This window comes from Urocampus carinirostris, chromosome 2 (genome assembly GCF_059441175.1).
Source record: "Urocampus carinirostris isolate Australia breed hairy pipefish chromosome 2, RoL_Ucar_1.0, whole genome shotgun sequence".
NCBI lineage: Eukaryota > Metazoa > Chordata > Actinopteri > Syngnathiformes > Syngnathidae > Urocampus > Urocampus carinirostris.
The window spans coordinates 14,405,264-14,424,705 of NC_142350.1; the positions used below are offsets into that span (position 1 = coordinate 14,405,264).

Sequence of the window (19,442 nt, forward strand, 5' to 3'; positions counted from 1 at the left end):
TTACCGTCTTTTAGACCACAATCTTGTTTGAGCTCCTTACAATCTAATATCGAAATATTGTTTATAGCTTGTTTTCAAATTTCCATACAGAAAACATAATCTCTGAGGTTAATCAGAAAAGCTGTGGTTTCTGCAAACTTGAGTCAGCAAAGGAGACCACCCATTCGGTTGGTAGAGAGGCCTCGATTAGGTGGCCCCTGATGGTCCCCGTGGGCAAGTTGTTTTGTTAATGGCATTTTGATGGCTCCGTCTGGCTACGGCTTCATTGAACTGAGTGGCAGATGGGCAAAGCTGATGGGTTCATCTAATATGCCATTAAGGAAAGAGGGAATGGTTTTTTTTTTAAAAGAAAAATTTGCTAATCTAAAACCAATCAAGCCTATCCAAATGATATTTGTCTTTTATTCGTCAGTTCTGGTCACACAGATCAGTGGAACAATCTTTGGTTGTATTTTTTATTGCAGAAAAGCTTTTGGAAAAGTCCCCCGAAGTCATATTGCCACCTATTGGTGTTGCATACAAATTACGGTAGTTTTTAGTATCGTATCGTCTGGACTATTTTTTTCTTGGTTTGGCCTGGCGTGCACCTTATACTCTGGAGCAACTTACAGACTCTGCTCCACTTACAAACAAGATAGGTTCCTGACGATCGTTCGTTAGTTGAATTTGTTCGTAAGTTGCTTCAGTGCTATATTTTGTATGGAATGTATGTTTAAGGTTTATATAAGTATGTTTAAGGCTTGTGTAAGTAACCTGTATTGTTTTGTACTGAAAAAATAAACATTTGATTGAATAATATGCTCTATAAAGTGAGGTTTAACTTACGTACTTTTGGTAGATGGGTTTTAAGAGTTAGGCGCCTTCCTCCACTGTGGTAAAAAGTGGCAGAAAATAAAACGATCCAACTATTTTCTCAACAGCATCAAGCTTCAATATTCCACTTTGGTTTCCAAAGAAAGAGCTCGCCTCTTCTTCACACTTTACGCCAACCATATTGAATGGATGCACAAGATGTTAAACAATAAAAATGTCAAAGTTCTTAGCGTGCTGGAGATACAGTATAGAATGTTTACGCACAAACTAGAAAGAGGAAGCTGATTTCTTTTTCGGGGTGGATGCTGGGTGACCTCTTACAGTGCCACCACACACCGGTAGCGTCTGTATATATGAAATTATTAACACAATACTATCTGTAAATGCAGAATTCGTACGGGTGCTTGAAATCCTTGAATTTCAGTGTTTTCACGCATTAGAGTGCTTGAATTTTGGGTAAAGTGCTTATAAATGCTTGAAATTGTCGCCATGTTTCTCAAGTCTGCTTAAAAATGAGGTGACACCGCTCTCTGGCGGCCTCGCTTTGTCATTTCATTTCAAAAGTCTGGCATTGATGGAGTTTATCGTTTTTCTAATAGCTAGTTAGTTATGTATGTAATAATGTTGATTAAATATCCCTTTTTTGTCTATCATCTGTGATTTGGGATATGTTTTTCCCTACAACATGTTATAAACAGATAAACAAGAATGTCAAAGTTTATACTGGTGCTTGAAATCCTTGAAATGCTTGAATTTTAGGTTTGTGTCTTGAAGGATTGAAAAGTGTTGAATTTTGGGTCAAGTAATTTATTGTTATTATGATTCTCAATGACTTGGCCACTGCTCTCTGGTGACTTCGCTTTCCATTGCATTTATTTTTCCTAATTGTTAAGAACTGCTGGAATTGGTTTGTACGGCATTGTCCTACGAAGCGTCATCACCCCCCTATGTGTCGCACCCAAAAGAACAGTTGCATGCTTCACCTAAACAGGACTCTATGAAATGCTTATTAGTGCAAGTATTGCGTATCAGTTATGGGCATTTATTATGGGCCCTGCAAACAATTGAGGTGATAAATCGGAATGGGACAACAACCATTATGAGGAGAGATTTGTCTCAAAAACAAATAAATGTGCAATTTACTCTAAAAATCTTCTAAAAATCATAAGTCTTGATAAATGCACACGCAAGATTAGAAATCGCATATGCAAGTTGTAGACATATTTGTGGCTCTGCAAAATACATGACTCGCATTGGATTTTTTTCTTTTAACGGTACTAGAGGAATTGAAGAATAGGATTTGAAAGTCATTCAAAAGTAACTTGTATACCTGCTTTCTTTCTCTATTATGCTTGTACTCCAGAGCGACTTTTAGTCCAAAACCGTGGATTTTTTTTTCTTTTTTGAAATGTAATTTTTCAGTTTTTTTCTAAAATTGTTGTAACACGTACTACCTCTTTAGGTGTTACGTTTGTTGTCACCAAACACAATTGGAAATTTTCGCTGAATTTTTGCAGAGGTTGAGGGCTTATAAAACAATTTGTTTCCGCTCACAAGCAGGTCATGTGGATGTCATAATTCCTTAGATTGGATTCAAGAAGTTGGCCAGCAGACACTTTTGATCGGATTTTGTTGTTTTTCTGCTTTGAGTCCAAAATCTCCTGGGGGGTGCTATATTTATGAGCAAGATCTGATGCTCTTGTCATAAGTTTTTCTTTTGTAGGATCAAAAAAAAATCTCCCCAATTCTATCTCCTAGAGGTATAGTGTTCGGTATTCGTATCCGGTGATTCGTCTTGGTATCAATTACACAAAAAACAAAAGAATGTATCAAGTGACATAAGCAGATTAGATCCAGTTTCCTAATTTTTGGAACAGAAGAATAGTTCTTATCCAAAAATTCTGTCATATGACTCGTTTTATAAATCTGGAAGTACACCAAGAAAGACTTCAGACTAGGGGTCACCAACTTTTTGCCCTCGAGCCCCAGGTAGCTCTTCAGAACACCTGAGCAGCCCGGGTTCTGAAAGTAGCACATTAGTGATGTCTCTTTGTGATTTTCTAGGAAATTTGAGAGTTCATTGACATAATGAGTGTATTTAACTATATGATCAATTCTTCCAAAATTGTTTTCAAATGAGCCTATAGCTTGTATACTGCATCTAAATCACTCAGAGCCCTTATAAGGCAGATGTTTTATTGTTTGACTAAAGCTATGTTAACCCTGCTAACATTTTCAATTTAGTAATTACAGAATACATACACCCTCTCTTTTTCTCTGCCTCCCTTTCTTCTTTCTTTCTCGCTCTATTTCTTTCTCTCTAATCTACTAGTCCGGCCCCGAGAAAATGTTTTTTCTATCGTGTGGCCCCCAAGTTGAAATGAGTTTGACACTCCTGTAATCTAGCCTTTACAATTGTTTAGAAATCAACAGTTGAACATTGCTACGTTTCTTTAAAATTTCCAAGTAAACTTGTGAACCAAAATGGCTTTTTGTGAAAGAATGCTTTTCAAGCAGAACATTTCCTTTTTTTTTTTTTTTTTTTTTTTTTTTTTTTTTTTCTTTTTTTTTTTGCATTTGTGATGCATCCAATGTCTGAACAATGCTTTACATAAACACAAGGGCACTTTGCTTGAATTTTTTTTGCAAGAACACTGAATTTATGCATGAATGATGCAGGACCTTTTGCAAGAACTTCAAAGCGCTCAATGTTTACGATGACGTGATCGCACACGATTTCGGTCACCATGACTTTCGCTGTCCTGCTGATGTTTACGAAACGTCATCCCTCGCTGCCCCATCAATAACAAAGGTACTTTGTCATCTTTTTAGAAAGAAAAAAGCTAGAAGTGTTCATGTCAGTAGTTATCCAAATCTTCATTACTCTGACCACACTACTTCACTATGCCTATACTCGCCAGACAGGGTGAGACTAGTAGGTGGGCTTCCTTGATGTGTGGACAAAATCTGATCAAATCCACTCCTGCCATCAAATAGTGATTGATCATACTTGATACTTACTGAAGAGGTGCACCAAACCCTTTATAATATTTTTTTGAAACAAAACAAAAAAACATATTTTTACATTTAGGCGTTCAGGGACAATGCTTCTGAAAAAGTATTTATAATTTATGGCAGGGGTTGTAAACATTTTTGGACCAAAGAGCCATAATAGCAAAATATTTAGAGACCGGAGAGACGGGAGAGAGAGAGGAGAGAGAGAGAATATATTTTAAGACTAATTCCAGCAAAACCGCCAAACTTGTGCCCCAAACAAAGTCCCTCATTTTTCAGCTCATTATTTCACTGTGTGTCATTAGATAATTTGATAATATTTATGTAGTAAGAAAAATGCCAGGACCTGTGTCCCATATCAACAAATATACCACTTTAAAGTTGTCTTCCTTCCCTAATTCCTTGAAATCATATTTTGACCTTTATTTTTCTATAAACAATGGTTTCAAGGTACAAGCAGAGTTCTTTTGTAAAAATGTCACAAAATACTTCAAACGATGGTACGGGTGTTTTTACTTCCGGTGCAGACGTTGTGGGCAGAGAGTAGTGCACTGTGTTCATGGCCTTACCTTTACCGCTTAACCAATCAAATTGTTATGTATACTTGGCTTGCCTTTTTAGGAGTTTAGGAGTTTTTTTCTGTGAGTTTTAATCATAAAGTGCTGCAACAGTGAACATATATTATTTGATGAGCTTCCATTTGCTTAGCAACGTGCAGCCAAATCGGTTTCTTTTTGTGTGACACCTTGACTGTACACTGTCGTGGAAACTCTGCCTTTTATATACTTGACCAGACCGGCAATTGACAGCGCTAGATATGCTTTGCATGAGTTGATCATCGTAAAGGAAAAAACAAAAACGAAACAACTTAAATGAAACGTATAAATGTAATTTTATCTCCAGCTCGTATTAGGGTTCCTGCTGATCCTTGAAAAGTCTTTAAAGGCATTGTATACATTACTCTAAAACTAAGGCCTTAATTGGCATTTAAATGTATTTAATCCAATTTTCCAAAGTCTTAAACTGTAATATAAATAAAAAAGATAAAGTAACATTTATCAATTGACTTTTTTAATAATTCACTGATTTAATTTCCTAGTAACATCGTGTGATCCCGATAACGGAACAGTGATGTGGTTTCAGTCAGCCTTTTCAGAGCAGACGCATGTCTTGGGTCTACGGACATTACACATAGCTACTTCAGACAGAGACGTTTACTTTGGACCATGGAAAAGTGTAAATTTAACGACAAGTGGCTGTCTGACGAGCGTTTTTCGCCATGCCTGAAAGCTGTGCCAGAAATATCTGTCGGTCTTATTGTCGACTTGGTCTTAGAAGCATTAAAAAGTCTTAAGAAGTCTTAAAGATACTAGCCTGTAGGAACCCTGCATATGTACTCATCATAAGAGCCATATATGGCTCGCGAGCCATAGGTTCCCCACCCCTGCATCATGGCATTGAATGGGTTAATAGTAAACTAGTGCAGTCACTTATGAATCGATCTGTTTGCCTGAACGCGTTTCTGCTATTTGCAAACGGAAACAATGAAGGCCAAGCCGGCACCAAGGGGGTGGAAGTGAGGGGCGGGGTTCAGCTCGAGAGCACGTGTTGCACTCACTGGAATTGTTTAGATATCTTCTCATGGGAAAAAAAAGGAAAAACTCTCTCGGCCCTTGACCGAAAGTATAATAATCGTCCCAGATTTTTTTTTTTGGGCATCGCTCCAGGTGGGGATTCCAAACAGCGGGAGTCGTGCATGAGCATTCACCAAAGTGCAACAAGATATGAAAGCTGTGTCCGGAGCAGGAAAAAAAAAAGGGGGGGGGGGCATAAATGACGGCATATATGTGGAATTTTCCAGCTAATGATGTGCGGATGTGGTAGCACAGGGGAGAGAGAGCCACTGACTGTGCTGTCTTTGTTTGACTCGCTGAGGGCCCCATGCTGCATTCCTGTATGCTGTGCATACTTTGGCAAGGGTCTGTTGTACTGTATACAGTTTGTCTGCCGCTTTAGCGCTTCTCACTCCGGCCATATATCAATATCTCCTTTAATCTCTCTTTTATGTCCTTTCTTGGCCGGGTGAGGCACGATTGTTGTGACTGTAAATCGCCGCCAAAGAGGGAAAGTAGCGAGGCCGCAAACGAGGCCTGCGCCGACTCTCGGAAAACCCCAGCATATTGCGTCTTTTTCTTGTATTATAATTATTCCTATATCCTCCGCAATTTGCCATATGTGGCCGGGTTGCCTACCCACCCTGAACCTTTTATCCTCTTTCCTCTGAGATTCACTTTGGGAGACTTTAATTTGTACGGAATTGCTCTCAGGAATGTAATCACATTCTGACCTAAGACTGATAATGTGTACAAGCTGAGAGCCTTGAAAGAACTGAACTGTTTTTTTGTGCAGCAAAGGAACAATTCCTTCAATAATTTCATGAATTCTTGTGTATTAGTGTGTAGCCGTATGAGTGGGTCACATAGTAAATAAATTAATATTATTGCATACAGTATTATGCGATTAAAAAAAATAAATTCTAGATTTTTATCTTGTCCACAACGCTAGCATTGGCATTAGTAGACACTGTATCAGCTGCTAACATATTTAGCATTAACTTCTAAAGTGATGCCTTTGCCTATGGTGTATCTAGCCACCGAAGCGATGCTATTTGTGTTAATGCTACTGGTAGCTCTGTCAGCATCAATAAAGACTAAATCCAGGCTAGGGATAGCTGAAACCAAATAATGTATTCCCTCGGTCGTATCTGAGTATCTTTTAAAAAAATAACTTGTTTAGGACCCTAATGATCCAATACAGATTATAACCCACCACTAGTTTAACATTAAGTATTAATGCAAATACACCAGGATTGACTGCTTGTAGTCATCCATCCATCCATTATCTGCACCGCTTTACCTCAGTAGGGTCGCGGGGTTGCTGGAGCCCATCTCAGCTATCTTCGGGCAGTGGGCAGGGGACACCCTGAACTGGTTGCCAGTCACAGGGCACGCAGGGAAAGACGATTCACTTGCTCATTCACACCGAGGGACAATCTGGATTGAGAACATGCAAACTCCACACAGGGAGGCTGCGGTAGCTGGACTTAAAACCTGAACCCCTGCACCATGGGGCTGCGCGCAAACCACCCGCCTGGCTTTTAGTCCTGTCCACATTATTAGCATTAGTAGTTTACTTGAGTGATGGTTACTGCCAACGCGAAGCTAGCTACTTAGGGAATGCAGTTTTCGCTAATGCAAAACTAATGCTATATTGGCGTATTTGTAGACTAGATCTAGGCCAGGGTCTGCGGGAACAGAATACAATAGTCCCCAGATACGATCTGACCACCTTTCAATTGTTATTAAATAACAATCTTACTTGTCTTTGAGAAAAATAAGTACAAATATTGCCCACCCCTAAACTACCATCAAACATTGATGCAAATACACTAGCATTAGCAGCCAGTGGTATGTCCACAATCCTGGCATAACATTAGTAGTAGCTGCTAAATTATATATAATTGCTTTTAAATTGATGGTAACGGCTAAAGCAAAGTCTGCAATTAAAGCAATGCTATTTTTGCTAATTTAGCAAGCAACTACATTAGCATAAATATGGGCTAAATTCAGACCATGGACCACTGGAACAGAACAAAATATTCCCCATAGAGGGTTTTACGATATTTAAGTTATTTGAGATCACGACTTTCTGTCAAAATATCGCCCACTCTTCCTCACATATTTAACTCTTTCAGTGCGACGACGTATGAATACATTTTAAGACTTATTTTTCTGGGTGCAAAATGGAGAACTATGTTTTGTTTTGTTTTATATTAAAAACTATTATAAAGGCTTTGGCACAGGTCTAAGTAAGTATCAAGCCTCTGAGAATTATCTCATTAGAAAAATCACTATTAAGTGGCAGGAGTGGCTTTGTTCAGACTTTGTCCACACATCGATCGAGCTCCCACTTCCTTGTGTTGCTTCCTGTATCCAGCAAATGAGGGTGTGTTGGAGGCCCATCTGGAGTGTATGCGCAGGAAAGCAAAGTGGTGAGAAAAGCAAAGATATACGTACAGTCAGTTAATGCTTCAAGGCTTCATCTTTTCTTAAAAAAAAAAAAAAAAAAAAAAAAGATTAAGTCTGCTTTGTCATTGTCTGGCCAGTGAGGGAGGACGTTTCATGCACACCCGTGATCGCCATGGTGACCGAAATTACAGGAAAAAAAATTGGTGCTGAAAGGTTATTGCAAAGTTCTTGCAATGTTCATGCATAAGTTCAGTGTTCTTGCAATAAAATGTTATTTTGCATGCAAAGTGTCCTTAGAGGTATCACAAATGTAAACAAAAAGCACCAAAGTGAAACTTTCGCTGGAAATGCATCTTTGGAAACGTATTTTTAAGAAACTGGTTCAAATGTTGTTTACTAAACAATGGTAAAAGTTATTTTCTTGTGATGTGTCCTATGCCTATACAGCTACAAAACAAAATTTTCTGTTAGGCTTTAAAAAATGAGTTAAAATTGGCTGTCACAGGCTCTTCCTTTTTGAAAAAACAAGTATTGAATGAGTTAAGTGCCCTCTACTATCAACTATCTTGAGTATGTTTAATGTTAAATCACCCACGGGGATGATGGATAATAAACTGCAATTATCCTTTAAAGCATCAGGCACATGTTTTAAATAACTGGCATTCGTTTCAAACCACACACACTCTCAGGGCACCGAGACGTGTTTATGTGGGCAGGTGCACGTGCAACCCCTCCCACACAGGCTAACAAACAGCCACACATTGGCATGCATGCTTTAATGTCCTCCTCCGGTGGCAAAAGTCCAGGCCTTGGCCGCGGAGTTCTGACCCGGGAGGTCCGGAGGTCCTCCGGGGCAGAGAACTCAGCAGTGAGAGTGGAGGACAGTGTTAGTGGCGGTGAGGGGGAGGATGCTCTCAGGCCAAAGGAATTCTCAGAATGTCGTCCTTTAATCTGTAGTCGGCCTCACACAACCGCACACAAGCTGACTAACTTTTGAGGTTTTTCCGACTCAGCTTTGTATCTCCCGCATCCTTTTTCTTGTTTCTATTCCAAAGAGGTGAACTTTTATCACTATATGTGAGGACAAAGTAGATGAAGATGATTAGGTTTGATGTGAGCACATGGAGCTTTGCAAGAGAGGAATGCAATTGTCATGATCAGATGCAAAAGAAGTATACACAAAATACGATTTTGGAAAATAATTTATTTACATGAATCGGTATCAGATGGTGTAAAGCAGGGGTGTCAAACTCGTTTTGGCTGGAGGCCACATGCTAGTGTAAACATCTCATTGGGGCCAGACTAGTAGGTCAAAGAGAACGAGAGGAAGGGGAAAAAAAGAGAGATGAAAAGAGAAAAAACAAGGGAGACCGAGTAAGAGAGGGAGAGAAGGTAAGAGGAAGAGAAATAAGAGGGAGAGAAGAAAGGACAAAGTGAGAGTGAGACTGAGAGAGAGTCAGGCAGGGATAGTGAGAGAGGGAGAGGGAGAGACAGAAAGAGAAAGTCAGACACTACGACAGTTGCATTGAGAGTGGTGCCTGACTTGGGTGACATCAAGTGGACATATTTCAAAGTGCAGCCCATTTTTCTCTTGCGCTCCTCTCAGTGTTGTCTTGCCAGCCGGATCGTAACCCCTGGTAGTGTCATGATTACCCAAGTGGAGCCACCTGGGGTAATCATCTGGCGCGCTGGAATGCGCTTCCTGATTGGTTTATGTTCCCTTTTTAAGCATGCTACGCGGAGACCTCTTCGTCAGAGGATACTTTTTACCCCGTTTGACTCGCCTGATTTTCCTGTGTCTTTTTGACTTGTTTACCTGATTCTGCCTGCCTCCGATCCGACCTGCTTCCGTCCCACGCTACGATTGGCTACGTGTCCCGAAGTTGTCTTCACGGCGTTGCTGCTGACGTTCGACGGTCATCGCGTCTCCCGCTAACCCTGTACGCTTCCCCAAATAAAAGACTTGTAACGAACGCTCTGGGGTCTCCTGCTCTGTTCTGGTCCTCCTGACAGAATCCTCCGACCAGAATGGACCCCGCGTTCGTACATCTGCCCTCTGACGACTATGAAAGCCAGAACCAGCAGCCCAATTCCCCTTTAGAATGTGCAGTTCGGCAAGTCATTTCCGACGTGGCGAAATTGGCTAAGGCACCTTCGGCCTTGTGACTGCGCAATGACTCCTATGCCGGCCTGTTCGACTCTCCGCGGCCTGCCTGTTCAACTCTCCGCGGCCTGCCAGTCCGACTCCGCTGCCTGTCAGTCCGACTCCGACTCCGCTGCCTGTCAGTCCGACTCCGACTCCGCTGCCTGCCAGTCCGACTCCGACTCCGCGGCCTGCCAGTCCGACTCCGACTCTGCGGCCTGCCAGTCCGACTCCGACTCTGCGGCCTGCCAGTCCGACTCCGACTCCGCGGCCTGCCAGTCCGACTCCGCGGCCTGCCAGTCCGACTCCGACTCCGCGGCCTGCCAGTCCGACTCCGACTCCGCGGCCTGCCAGTTTGACTCCGACTCTCCGGTCTGCCACTCCGACTCTGCTGCCTGCCAGTCCTGATTCCGACTCTCCTGATTCTCCTGTCCTGTTTGCCGGTTCTGAGTCGACTCTCCTGTCTTGCCGGTTCTGATTTTGCCGGTTCTGAGTCGACTCTCCTGTCTTGCCGGTTCTGATTTTGCCGGTTCTGAGTAGACTCTCCTGTCTTGCCGGTTCTGATTTTGCCGGTTCTGAGTCGACTCCCGTTTGCCGGTTCTGATTCTGCCTGTCCTGTTTGCCGGTTCTGAGTCGACTCTCCTGTCTTGCCGGTTCTGATTTTGCCGGTTCTGAGTCGACTCTCCTGTCTTGCCGGTTCTGATTTTACCGGTTCTGAGTCGACTCTCCCGTTTGCCGGTTCTGATTCTGCCTGTCCTGAGTTGACTCTCCTGATTTACCTGTGTTTCCCTGTGACGTGTCTTGAGTTTATTTTTATTTTTCCTGGGGGACTTCTGGAGCCGTCCCTTGAGGGGGGGTTCTGTCATGATTACCCAAGTGGAGCCAAGTGGGTAATCATCTGGCGCGCTGGAATGCGCTTCCTGATTGGTTTATGTTCCCTTTTTAAGCATGCTACGCGGAGACCTCTTCGTCGGAGGATACTTTTTACCCCGTTTGACTCGCCTGATTTTCCTGTGTCTTTTTGACTTGTTTACCTGATTCTGCCTGCCTCCGATCCGACCTGCTTCCGTTCCACGCTACGATCTTCTCTCCAGTCCCGGTAAACTCGACCTGCTTCCGTCCCACGCTACGATTGGCTACGTGTCCCGAAGTTGTCTTCACGGCGTTGCTGCTGACGTTCGACGGTCATCGCGTCTCCCGCTAACCCTGTACGCTTCCCCAAATAAAAGACTTGTAACGAACGCTCTGGGGTCTCCTGCTCTGTTCTGGTCCTCCTGACAGGTAGGCCTGATCCAGCCCAGGGGCCCCCCCGTTTGATACTTGTGGTGTTAAGAAACCAAACTAAGTTTATTTGCGTCTTCAGAAATCAAAGACTTAAAAATTACTCTTACACGGGCTTGACTACACCTTCCTGCTACATAATGTTGAAATGCTAACATTTGAAGGGTGAGCAAACTACAGTCCACGGGCCACATACAGCCAAAAATAGTAAAAATGATGACACAACTGATAAGAGGTTTTTGATTTGGTGCCAGTTTTGTCCCAAGTTTCCCTTTATATATTTATCCATAGATAAATATTTATAAGTACTGGATCCATACTCTGTACAAAAATCTAATAGAACTTTTTTTTTCTCACCTAGATCCACCCCTTTGCCAATTTTCTTTTTTACTCATTTCGGCCCACAGCGGTTCATAAACTAGATGAACTAGATAAACCACCTGAAACGAGAAGAAAACACAGGGTACGATGGAATAAAAGTTCATTTTAACTCAATAAACATGAAATAAAGATTACAAAGAAATATATACTCACACATGGATAGAACAGTTTTAAAATGTTCCAACATAACAAGCTTTAACAGAACAAAACATGAAAGGATAGTACTGTAACACAAACATTCTCACCTCAGAACAGAATGCGGAAAGCGCCATGATGACGAGATAATGCAGGCACACTAACTTGATATATCCTAGATGGTAGGGCGCCCGCTTTGAGACTGGGAGGTCGCTGGTTCGCGCCTCGGCCGAGTCATACCTAAGACTTATAACATTGGTAAAAATGGCGGCGCCCTCTGTTGGCTGCGGCTGCATCGGCTCGCTACAACGGGTCAGGTGTATCGACATTTCGTTCTTACAAAGAATGACAATACAAAGGAAATTATTATTATTATATCCGAACAAAACATGAAATAAAAACAAAAAAAATGTTCAAAGACAAACCAAATTAGTCAGAACAAAACATGTAAGGAAATGACACAAGAAACATTATCACACGAGGAAAGAGTGAGAGTGCCATTAAGTTTAGACCACGAAATATTATCACAAAATATTATCCAGGCACACAAAGTAGATATAAAAAAACAAAACTATGAAGGAGAGCAAAATGGATGTTCGAATACAAGTTAAGTTCAATGTAACAAAACATGAAATGATACAAATAAAAAACACGGGCAGAACGAGAGTTCCATGAAGTTTAGACCATGAAATATAATGCAGGCACACAAACTAGATATAACCGAACAAAACATGAAGTAAAACCACACGGGCTATGTTGGAAAACAAACTATCTAACTCTGAGGTCTAAAACTCAATTGATGGGGGCTGCTGAGGCTAGGATCTGGGTGAGGTTGGGCCAAGTGGGGTTTTCCAAATAAACAGCGTTGATAAAAACATTCTGCTGTTCTTAAAGGGATAGTGTTTTATATTTGTTCACTAGATGTCGCTGTAATGTGTAGTGCAACCAAAAATGAGTCCAAGGAAGACTATAAACTACAGAGAATGAGCACCCTTTTTCTTCCCATTTTTAGCCAGCCTTCTCAAAGAAAGACAAAAAGAAGGGGGGAATATTTTTTAAAAGAAAAAAAATAGGGAAAAGGAAATAAGAAAAAGAGGCAAAGAAGGAAAACTGGGAATAAAAAGAAACATAGGGGAAAGAAACAAAAAAAAGTAAGATGGAGAAAAAGTATTAAAAAAGACTGAAAATAAAGGAATTAAAAAGAATAAAAGAAAACTCCCCAAAATGCCGTTTTCTCCTTTTTTGCTTTTACTTTTTTTCCTGTTTTTTTTTTTGTTTGGCTTCAGTTTTTTTACTCTTTTTTTTTTTTAATTTTTTAATTTTTTTTTATTCTTTATTTTATTTTCTTCTTTCCAAAAATCATCATGTGTGTTTTGGTCAGTTTAACACTTCTCTCTTTTCGTTGTGCTTTTAGCACTCATTTTTCAATGTCACGACAGCACATATAGCAACATCCAGTGGGTAAATAATACACACTGTCCCTTTAACATTCATATTCAGGCGGTAGCCTCAAACTATCATCCTGGGGGGCGCGAGTTTTAGACTACAAAACGGAAGAAAGATGATTCAGATGCATATTATTTTTAATACAGGTCAGAATCTGAATTCACGACCACCCAGATAAAGGGCGACTAAAATGGCATCCGAAATGGCATGCGCCATTTACATTGGCCCCATCTGGAGTAGTCGTATTTGCGTCTGTAACTTAGATTTCAGCTTTTTTTCTAACTGCAGCGGATATCCTGCAAGCTCCGGGTTTGCGGTCCTTCTTAGAAAGCTCGACACGCATGTGCTTGGACTGCTTCTCATCTGCAGGCCTGCATACTTTGTGGGGGCTCAAACCGCAAACACGTTAAGCCAGGCACAACTAGCTGTCAGCTTTTAGGCTATATTGATTAATTTTGGAAAGTATCAGGATTGAAAGTCATCAGTTCCAGATTGCGAATACTGAATTAGAAACGTTTGATCTGATCGGAAGCTAATTCTTTCCAATATTTGGTTAAGGACCCCCAGTATTCCGCATTATTTTCTTGTCAGGCGAAAATTGTGAAGTAAAGCCTACTTTGCAAAAAGGTTTCAGCACCCGATGTTTTCGGCGACGTGATCCAACGATTTCGGTCACCGTGTCAATCACGTTCCTGTGGATGTGCACGAAACGTCGTCCTTCTCTGTCCAGACGATGAGACTTAAATGTTTTCTTTCTTTGCTACCTAGTTGCCATCAGTGTTGGGAATAACACCATTTTAAACGGGGTAATCTAACTCATTACTTTTTCCGCCGTTACAACGCCGCTATCGTTTTTTGGCTGCAGAACAACAACAGCGGCGTGTCCATGCACACCCGACGCTGTTTTCAGCGGCTCAGTTTTTCGCTCTCCTCAGAGTTCTTTACGTCTCGTCTTTTGGGATTATGTCACCATTCAAAATAGCGACTACCCTATAGTTAGATAGCGATTACGAATACAGTACTACTAATGTGCTGAAAAAAAAGGCGAAATAGGTGAATGTGGCAACCGACTTGTGTCGTTCGTGGACAAAACGGCCCTGTGAGCAGTCTCTTGGAAGTGGGACCCGACTACCCATCAATCGAGAGCCGTTTTCATTCGAGACGCTTTTTTTCTCTTGTGATTGGTTAAAAATCCAATTTTTTTCCAGGGATTCTTTGCTGTTTACTTTTAATTCGTTAGATATCAAAAAGGGTAGACTTGTTTTGTATTTTTTCTTTTTCGATTTGTAACTATTTCAATTTGTTTCCTGTGTTTTTCAGGGTTAATGTTTAAATGTTTATTTCACTTCATTTCCCCCTATAATTCAATCATTCATAATAATACATAAAAATGGGTAAGAAATTGATTAAACAACATATACAACATGAAGAGCCATTTGGGAGCAGAAAGAGCCCAATCCTTTTAGTGAGCCAAGCTGAAAAAGACTCTTTTCTCAAAAGAGTCGGAATTCCCATCCTACAACGGACCATTAGAGTTAGATTCAATTTATTAAACTCACTTTTTATTGTTTTATGATGATTGTTATTATATTGTTTAATGTTTATTTTTGTTGCATTTCAAGTGTAGGATAAATCTGTTGCAATTGCGAGGTGCAATAAATATTGCAAGGTTCTATATCACAACTACCTTGTTTGTTCTCTATTGAACTGACTCGAATACTGCTTCACAATTTTTTTTGACATACATCGTCTTATTAAAGTAACGGAAATAGTTACTTTCCCTTGTAACTAGTTTCTTTTACTATCAAGTAACTTGGTTATTTTTTGGAAGAAGGAGTGAGTATCTTTAACTACTTACTTTTTTAAAGTAACGTGCCCAACACTGCTCACCATATGGGGCCGTTTACACACTTAAACCCTGGATTGAGGAAGCAACGCTAGGAAGAGGGGCCTCCTCGATGTGTGGACAAAGCCACTCCTGTCATCTAATGGTGATTTTTTTTTTTTAATACTCAAATCATTCCCAGAGGGTTGATACTTACTGATCAGCTCTGCCAATCCCTTTTAATATATATATTTTTTTCATAAACGAAAAAGTTATATATATATATATATATATACATATATATATATATATATATATATATATATATATATATATATATACTTTTTTTTTTTTTTTAACTTTTCGGCATTAGGGTCAATGCTCCTAAAAATGTATTTCTACGTTATGGCAATCAATGAGTTAGTTGCACTCTGAGGTGAATCAAGTTTGGTTAAATGTGCTTGAATTATTAAATCAATCCCAATGACTGGAATAGACGTCCAATATTTTTAACAGCGTAAAAGTGAATGAGCTAGGATCCTTTAAAGCACAGGTGTCAAGCAGGCGGCCCGCGGGCCAGATCAGGCCCGCTAAGGGATGGAATCCGGCCCGGGAGACAACACTCAGAGAAGCGCAAGAGAAAAACAAGCTGCAGGTTGAAATAGGTCAACTTGATGTTGCCAAAGAAAGGTGCCTCGAACAAAGACACTGTACTTGTATTTCTTTCTCTCTCTCTCTCTTCCACCCCTTTTCTCCCACTCTCTGTCTCTTTCACTCTCTGTGTCTCTTTTTCTCTTCCTTTCTTGCTCTTTGTCTCTTTCTCTCTCTGTGTCTTTTTAACTTCTTTTGCTCTAACTTACTTTTTCCTTTTCTCTCTTTCTCTCTTCTTACCCTTTGCGCTTTCTTTTCTCTTTCTCTCCTTTTGTCTTTCTATTTCTCTTTGGATTTCTTTCTTCCTCTCCCTTTCTTTTCCCCCTCTCTCACGACTATTTATCTGTTCTGTCTCTCTCCCTCTCTCTCTTTTTCTTTCTTTGTCCCGCCCTCTCTCGTTTTCCCTCCCTCTTTCTCTTATTTCTTTATCCCTCTTTTTCTTTCTCTTGAATCGACTAGTCCGGCCCCCGACAGAATGTTTGTTCTATGGTGTGGCCCCCGAGTTCAAATGAGTTTGACACCCCTGCTTTAAAGCATGTTATTCATGATTACAGGTAAACAATGGAAATAATGAATTTAGCATTGACAGGTGTATATTTAGTGCACTAACTCATTTTTATTTTTTTCAATGGTCTGTCGGAGGAGGGGGAACAAAAGGTTGATGACAAATCCTGTGGTCTGGGAAAGCACCTGGACCTGTTCCATTATGACTTGAGTCTATCTGGAGGGTGATAACAATGCTGCTGATTATGCTAACATTTTACACACTCATCATTTCAATGACAGAAAAACAATGGGACCAGGAAATCTTCACTCTGATATTATAACTTCATTCCATTGAATCAAAAATGCTCTTTGTGATTGCTGTAGGTGGTGACGTTGTGGTACCGGGCCCCAGAGGTTCTTCTGCAGTCCAGTTACGCTACCCCAGTGGACCTGTGGAGCGTCGGCTGCATCTTTGCCGAGATGTTCAGGAGAAGGTGAGTGTAACATTTTCACCTTTTCATTCAAAAGAACCCCCCCCCAAAAAACGGATAATATCTTCTGTGGGGCTCATTTCAGGTTGTTAGCATTTAGCTAACATGCAATTGCAGCGCTTATTTAACATTCTAGCTTATTTAATACGCTATATAAGGCATTAGTGTCAGTTTTGCGGCCCGTGGTTCGGTTCGGACTCGCCGACAGATTGATTCTGGCCCTTTCTTATTGTCTTTTTTTTCTTTTTTGTGTCTTTCTCTCGTTGATCTTTTTCTCTCTCTCCCACTCTCTGTGTCTGTCTTTCTTTCACTCTTTTTTTTCTTTGTATCTTTATTTCTTTTCTCTTTTTTGTCTCTGCTTCTTTTTTCTTTTTTTACTCTTCTTTTTTATGTCTCTTTTCTCATTGTCGCCCGCTCTTTGAAACTCTTTTCCTTCATTTTTCTCTTTCTGTTTTTTTGTTCTTCATCTCTTTTCTCTCTATCTCTGTCTGTTTCTCACTCCTCTCTTTTTTCTCTTGTTCTCTCTATTTCCCGTTTTTCTTTTTCTCTGTCTCACTGTCTTTTCTCAGTTACTCTTTTTCTCTTTTCTATTTTCAGTTTCTTATTCATTCTACCTCTCTTGTTGACTCCATTTCTTTATCTCTCCCCTTTCTCTCTCTTGCCCTTTATTTTAATCTCTTTCTTTCTCATCAATCTACTGGTCTAGAGTTTTTTTTTTACCATGTGGCCCCCCAGCTTAAATGAGTTTGACATCCCTGATATAATGTGCAAAACCTCAAATAGACATTTCTTTTTTAAAATCCTGGGAGACTGTAAAGTATTTCATAAAAAAAGGGCCTTGATATAAAATATTATATAACATATACAGTACATTCAAATATTATCATTTCTGATGCATGAAAGACTCATGTCTTATCGAACTATTCCAGTTAAAGGGTTCCATCATTTAGTCCAGCAACTAGCTAGCCTGCTATCAAACATGCTGCATCAATACTAGTTGGAAGACTTTAAATATAGGAAATCATTTTTATAAATTGCTGTGAGACAGTTATAGTATTTCCTCAAAAACTTTAATGTTATTGTCATAAACACATATTTAATTGGGCTTGTCAGGTTGTTGGTAGCTAGCTTGCCTGCTAACAGGGTACCTTTTTAACATTAAAATACTTTGCTATGTGCAAGAACTTTAAAAAGACAAAGTATTCTTTAAAATTTGCCATAAGTAGTGCCTTAAAAATACTTAAAACCTACAGTAATTGAAAAACAACTTCTATTGGACCTAATTCAGGTTGTTACCATCTACATAAGCCTGTTAGCAACAAGTTATATCAATTAAAAACTATGCCAGACGCAAATAGAGTAAGTTTTTTTTTTGTTTTGGACAAATTTAATTGGGACAGTAGAAGTTTTTTCTCAAAAAGAGTCATTTATTAAATAAAATAAAATCATTATGAAATCATTAATTGTTTTTGATGCACTCTTAAAGACCAATGCATGAACGATATGCCATTACGGTTAGCTTATCAAACCCTACCAACAGTGACTGAAATCTTATATAGGGCTCGTTTTAGCATTTAGCTAGCACGCGATCAACATGAATGAATAGACTGTAAAATGTAAGATCTCAAATAAGTGAAGTATTTTTTTATGATTTGCTGTACAACTGTTGAAGTACTTCCTGAAAAAAAAGACTTTAAATTCATTGTCATTAAAGAAGCGTATAAAATCCTTATCAGGCTAATTGTAGGTTGTTAGCATACTTCTTTGGCAAGCTACATCAACTAAAAGACTATTCCAGGTCATGTAGAGGTATTCTTTATAAATTGCCGGGAAACAGTTGGAGTCATTCTTAAAGAAAAGGGTCATGATGGTATGTATTCAATAAAATACGATCAATTTATTATCATTAATCATTCTTAATGCGCTCGATGACTGAAAGTGTCATTACGGTTGGCTTATCAAACCATTCCAGCAATGACTGTCAACTCGCTGTGGTTGCGCAGTATATGAGTAAAGACGCCGCTTCTTGACAGTTTGTGGTCAAACCGACTGCAGCGACAAATGCTAATAACCGAATTTCACTTTGAATGTATTCCCATCCGAGATTCTCCCCACGTTTCGGTATCTTGAACTTTACAGATGTTTCTGTTAACCAACAGACTTTCATGGTCTGCTGTAGCGTTAGATAAGTGTCGTGCCAAAACTTGAGTGGCGATTTATGCTTCCTTCCCCCAACGGTTTACTCACACACTGACTTTCAATGTGTGGTAAGCTAAAATATGGCTGACATTGAACAAGTAGGCACAGGAAAGGAAAATCTGAATGAAATGGTAGTTCCACTTCCCTCTGCAAACGACATGTAGTGACAATTGTCTTCAATGGGACATAAAACGTCCTGATCGCTTAGGAGTTCGTTTGACAGTTTTGCCTGCAACCACGGTCCCACAAGTCTAGTAGCCGACACATCTTTTTTCAAAGGATTCCACACTGAATACAATTGAACTATTTCCGGTATTCTAGTTATTTCAAGCAATGGTTCTTTACTGCTCTGACTTTATCCATCTATTTATACATACATTGCAGGTGTAGGCAAACTACGACCCGTGGGCCACATGCGGCCCATCGAGCTTATTTATCTGGTCCACCAAACAGAAATGGTGAAAATATAATTGCAATACATATTGATTAATCCCTGTTGTAGTGCGAGTGTTGTGTCTGTGAAATAAAACCCATTATTTTTTTACTTA

At 40.1% G+C, this 19,442-nt stretch overlaps 1 protein-coding gene across 3 annotated transcripts in view; it reads left to right on the forward strand.

The window, feature by feature from the left end:
- The window catches only part of cdk6 (cyclin dependent kinase 6), a 60,848-nt gene that overhangs the window by 29,582 nt on the left and 11,824 nt on the right, over window positions 1–19,442 (forward strand). For all 3 annotated transcript variants that reach the window (XM_088329014.1, XM_088329017.1, XM_088329015.1), the window contains exon 5: window positions 16,589–16,698. In XM_088329014.1, the coding sequence (XP_088185140.1) occupies window positions 16,589–16,698 (110 nt within the window). The remainder of the gene's footprint in view (window positions 1–16,588; window positions 16,699–19,442) is intronic.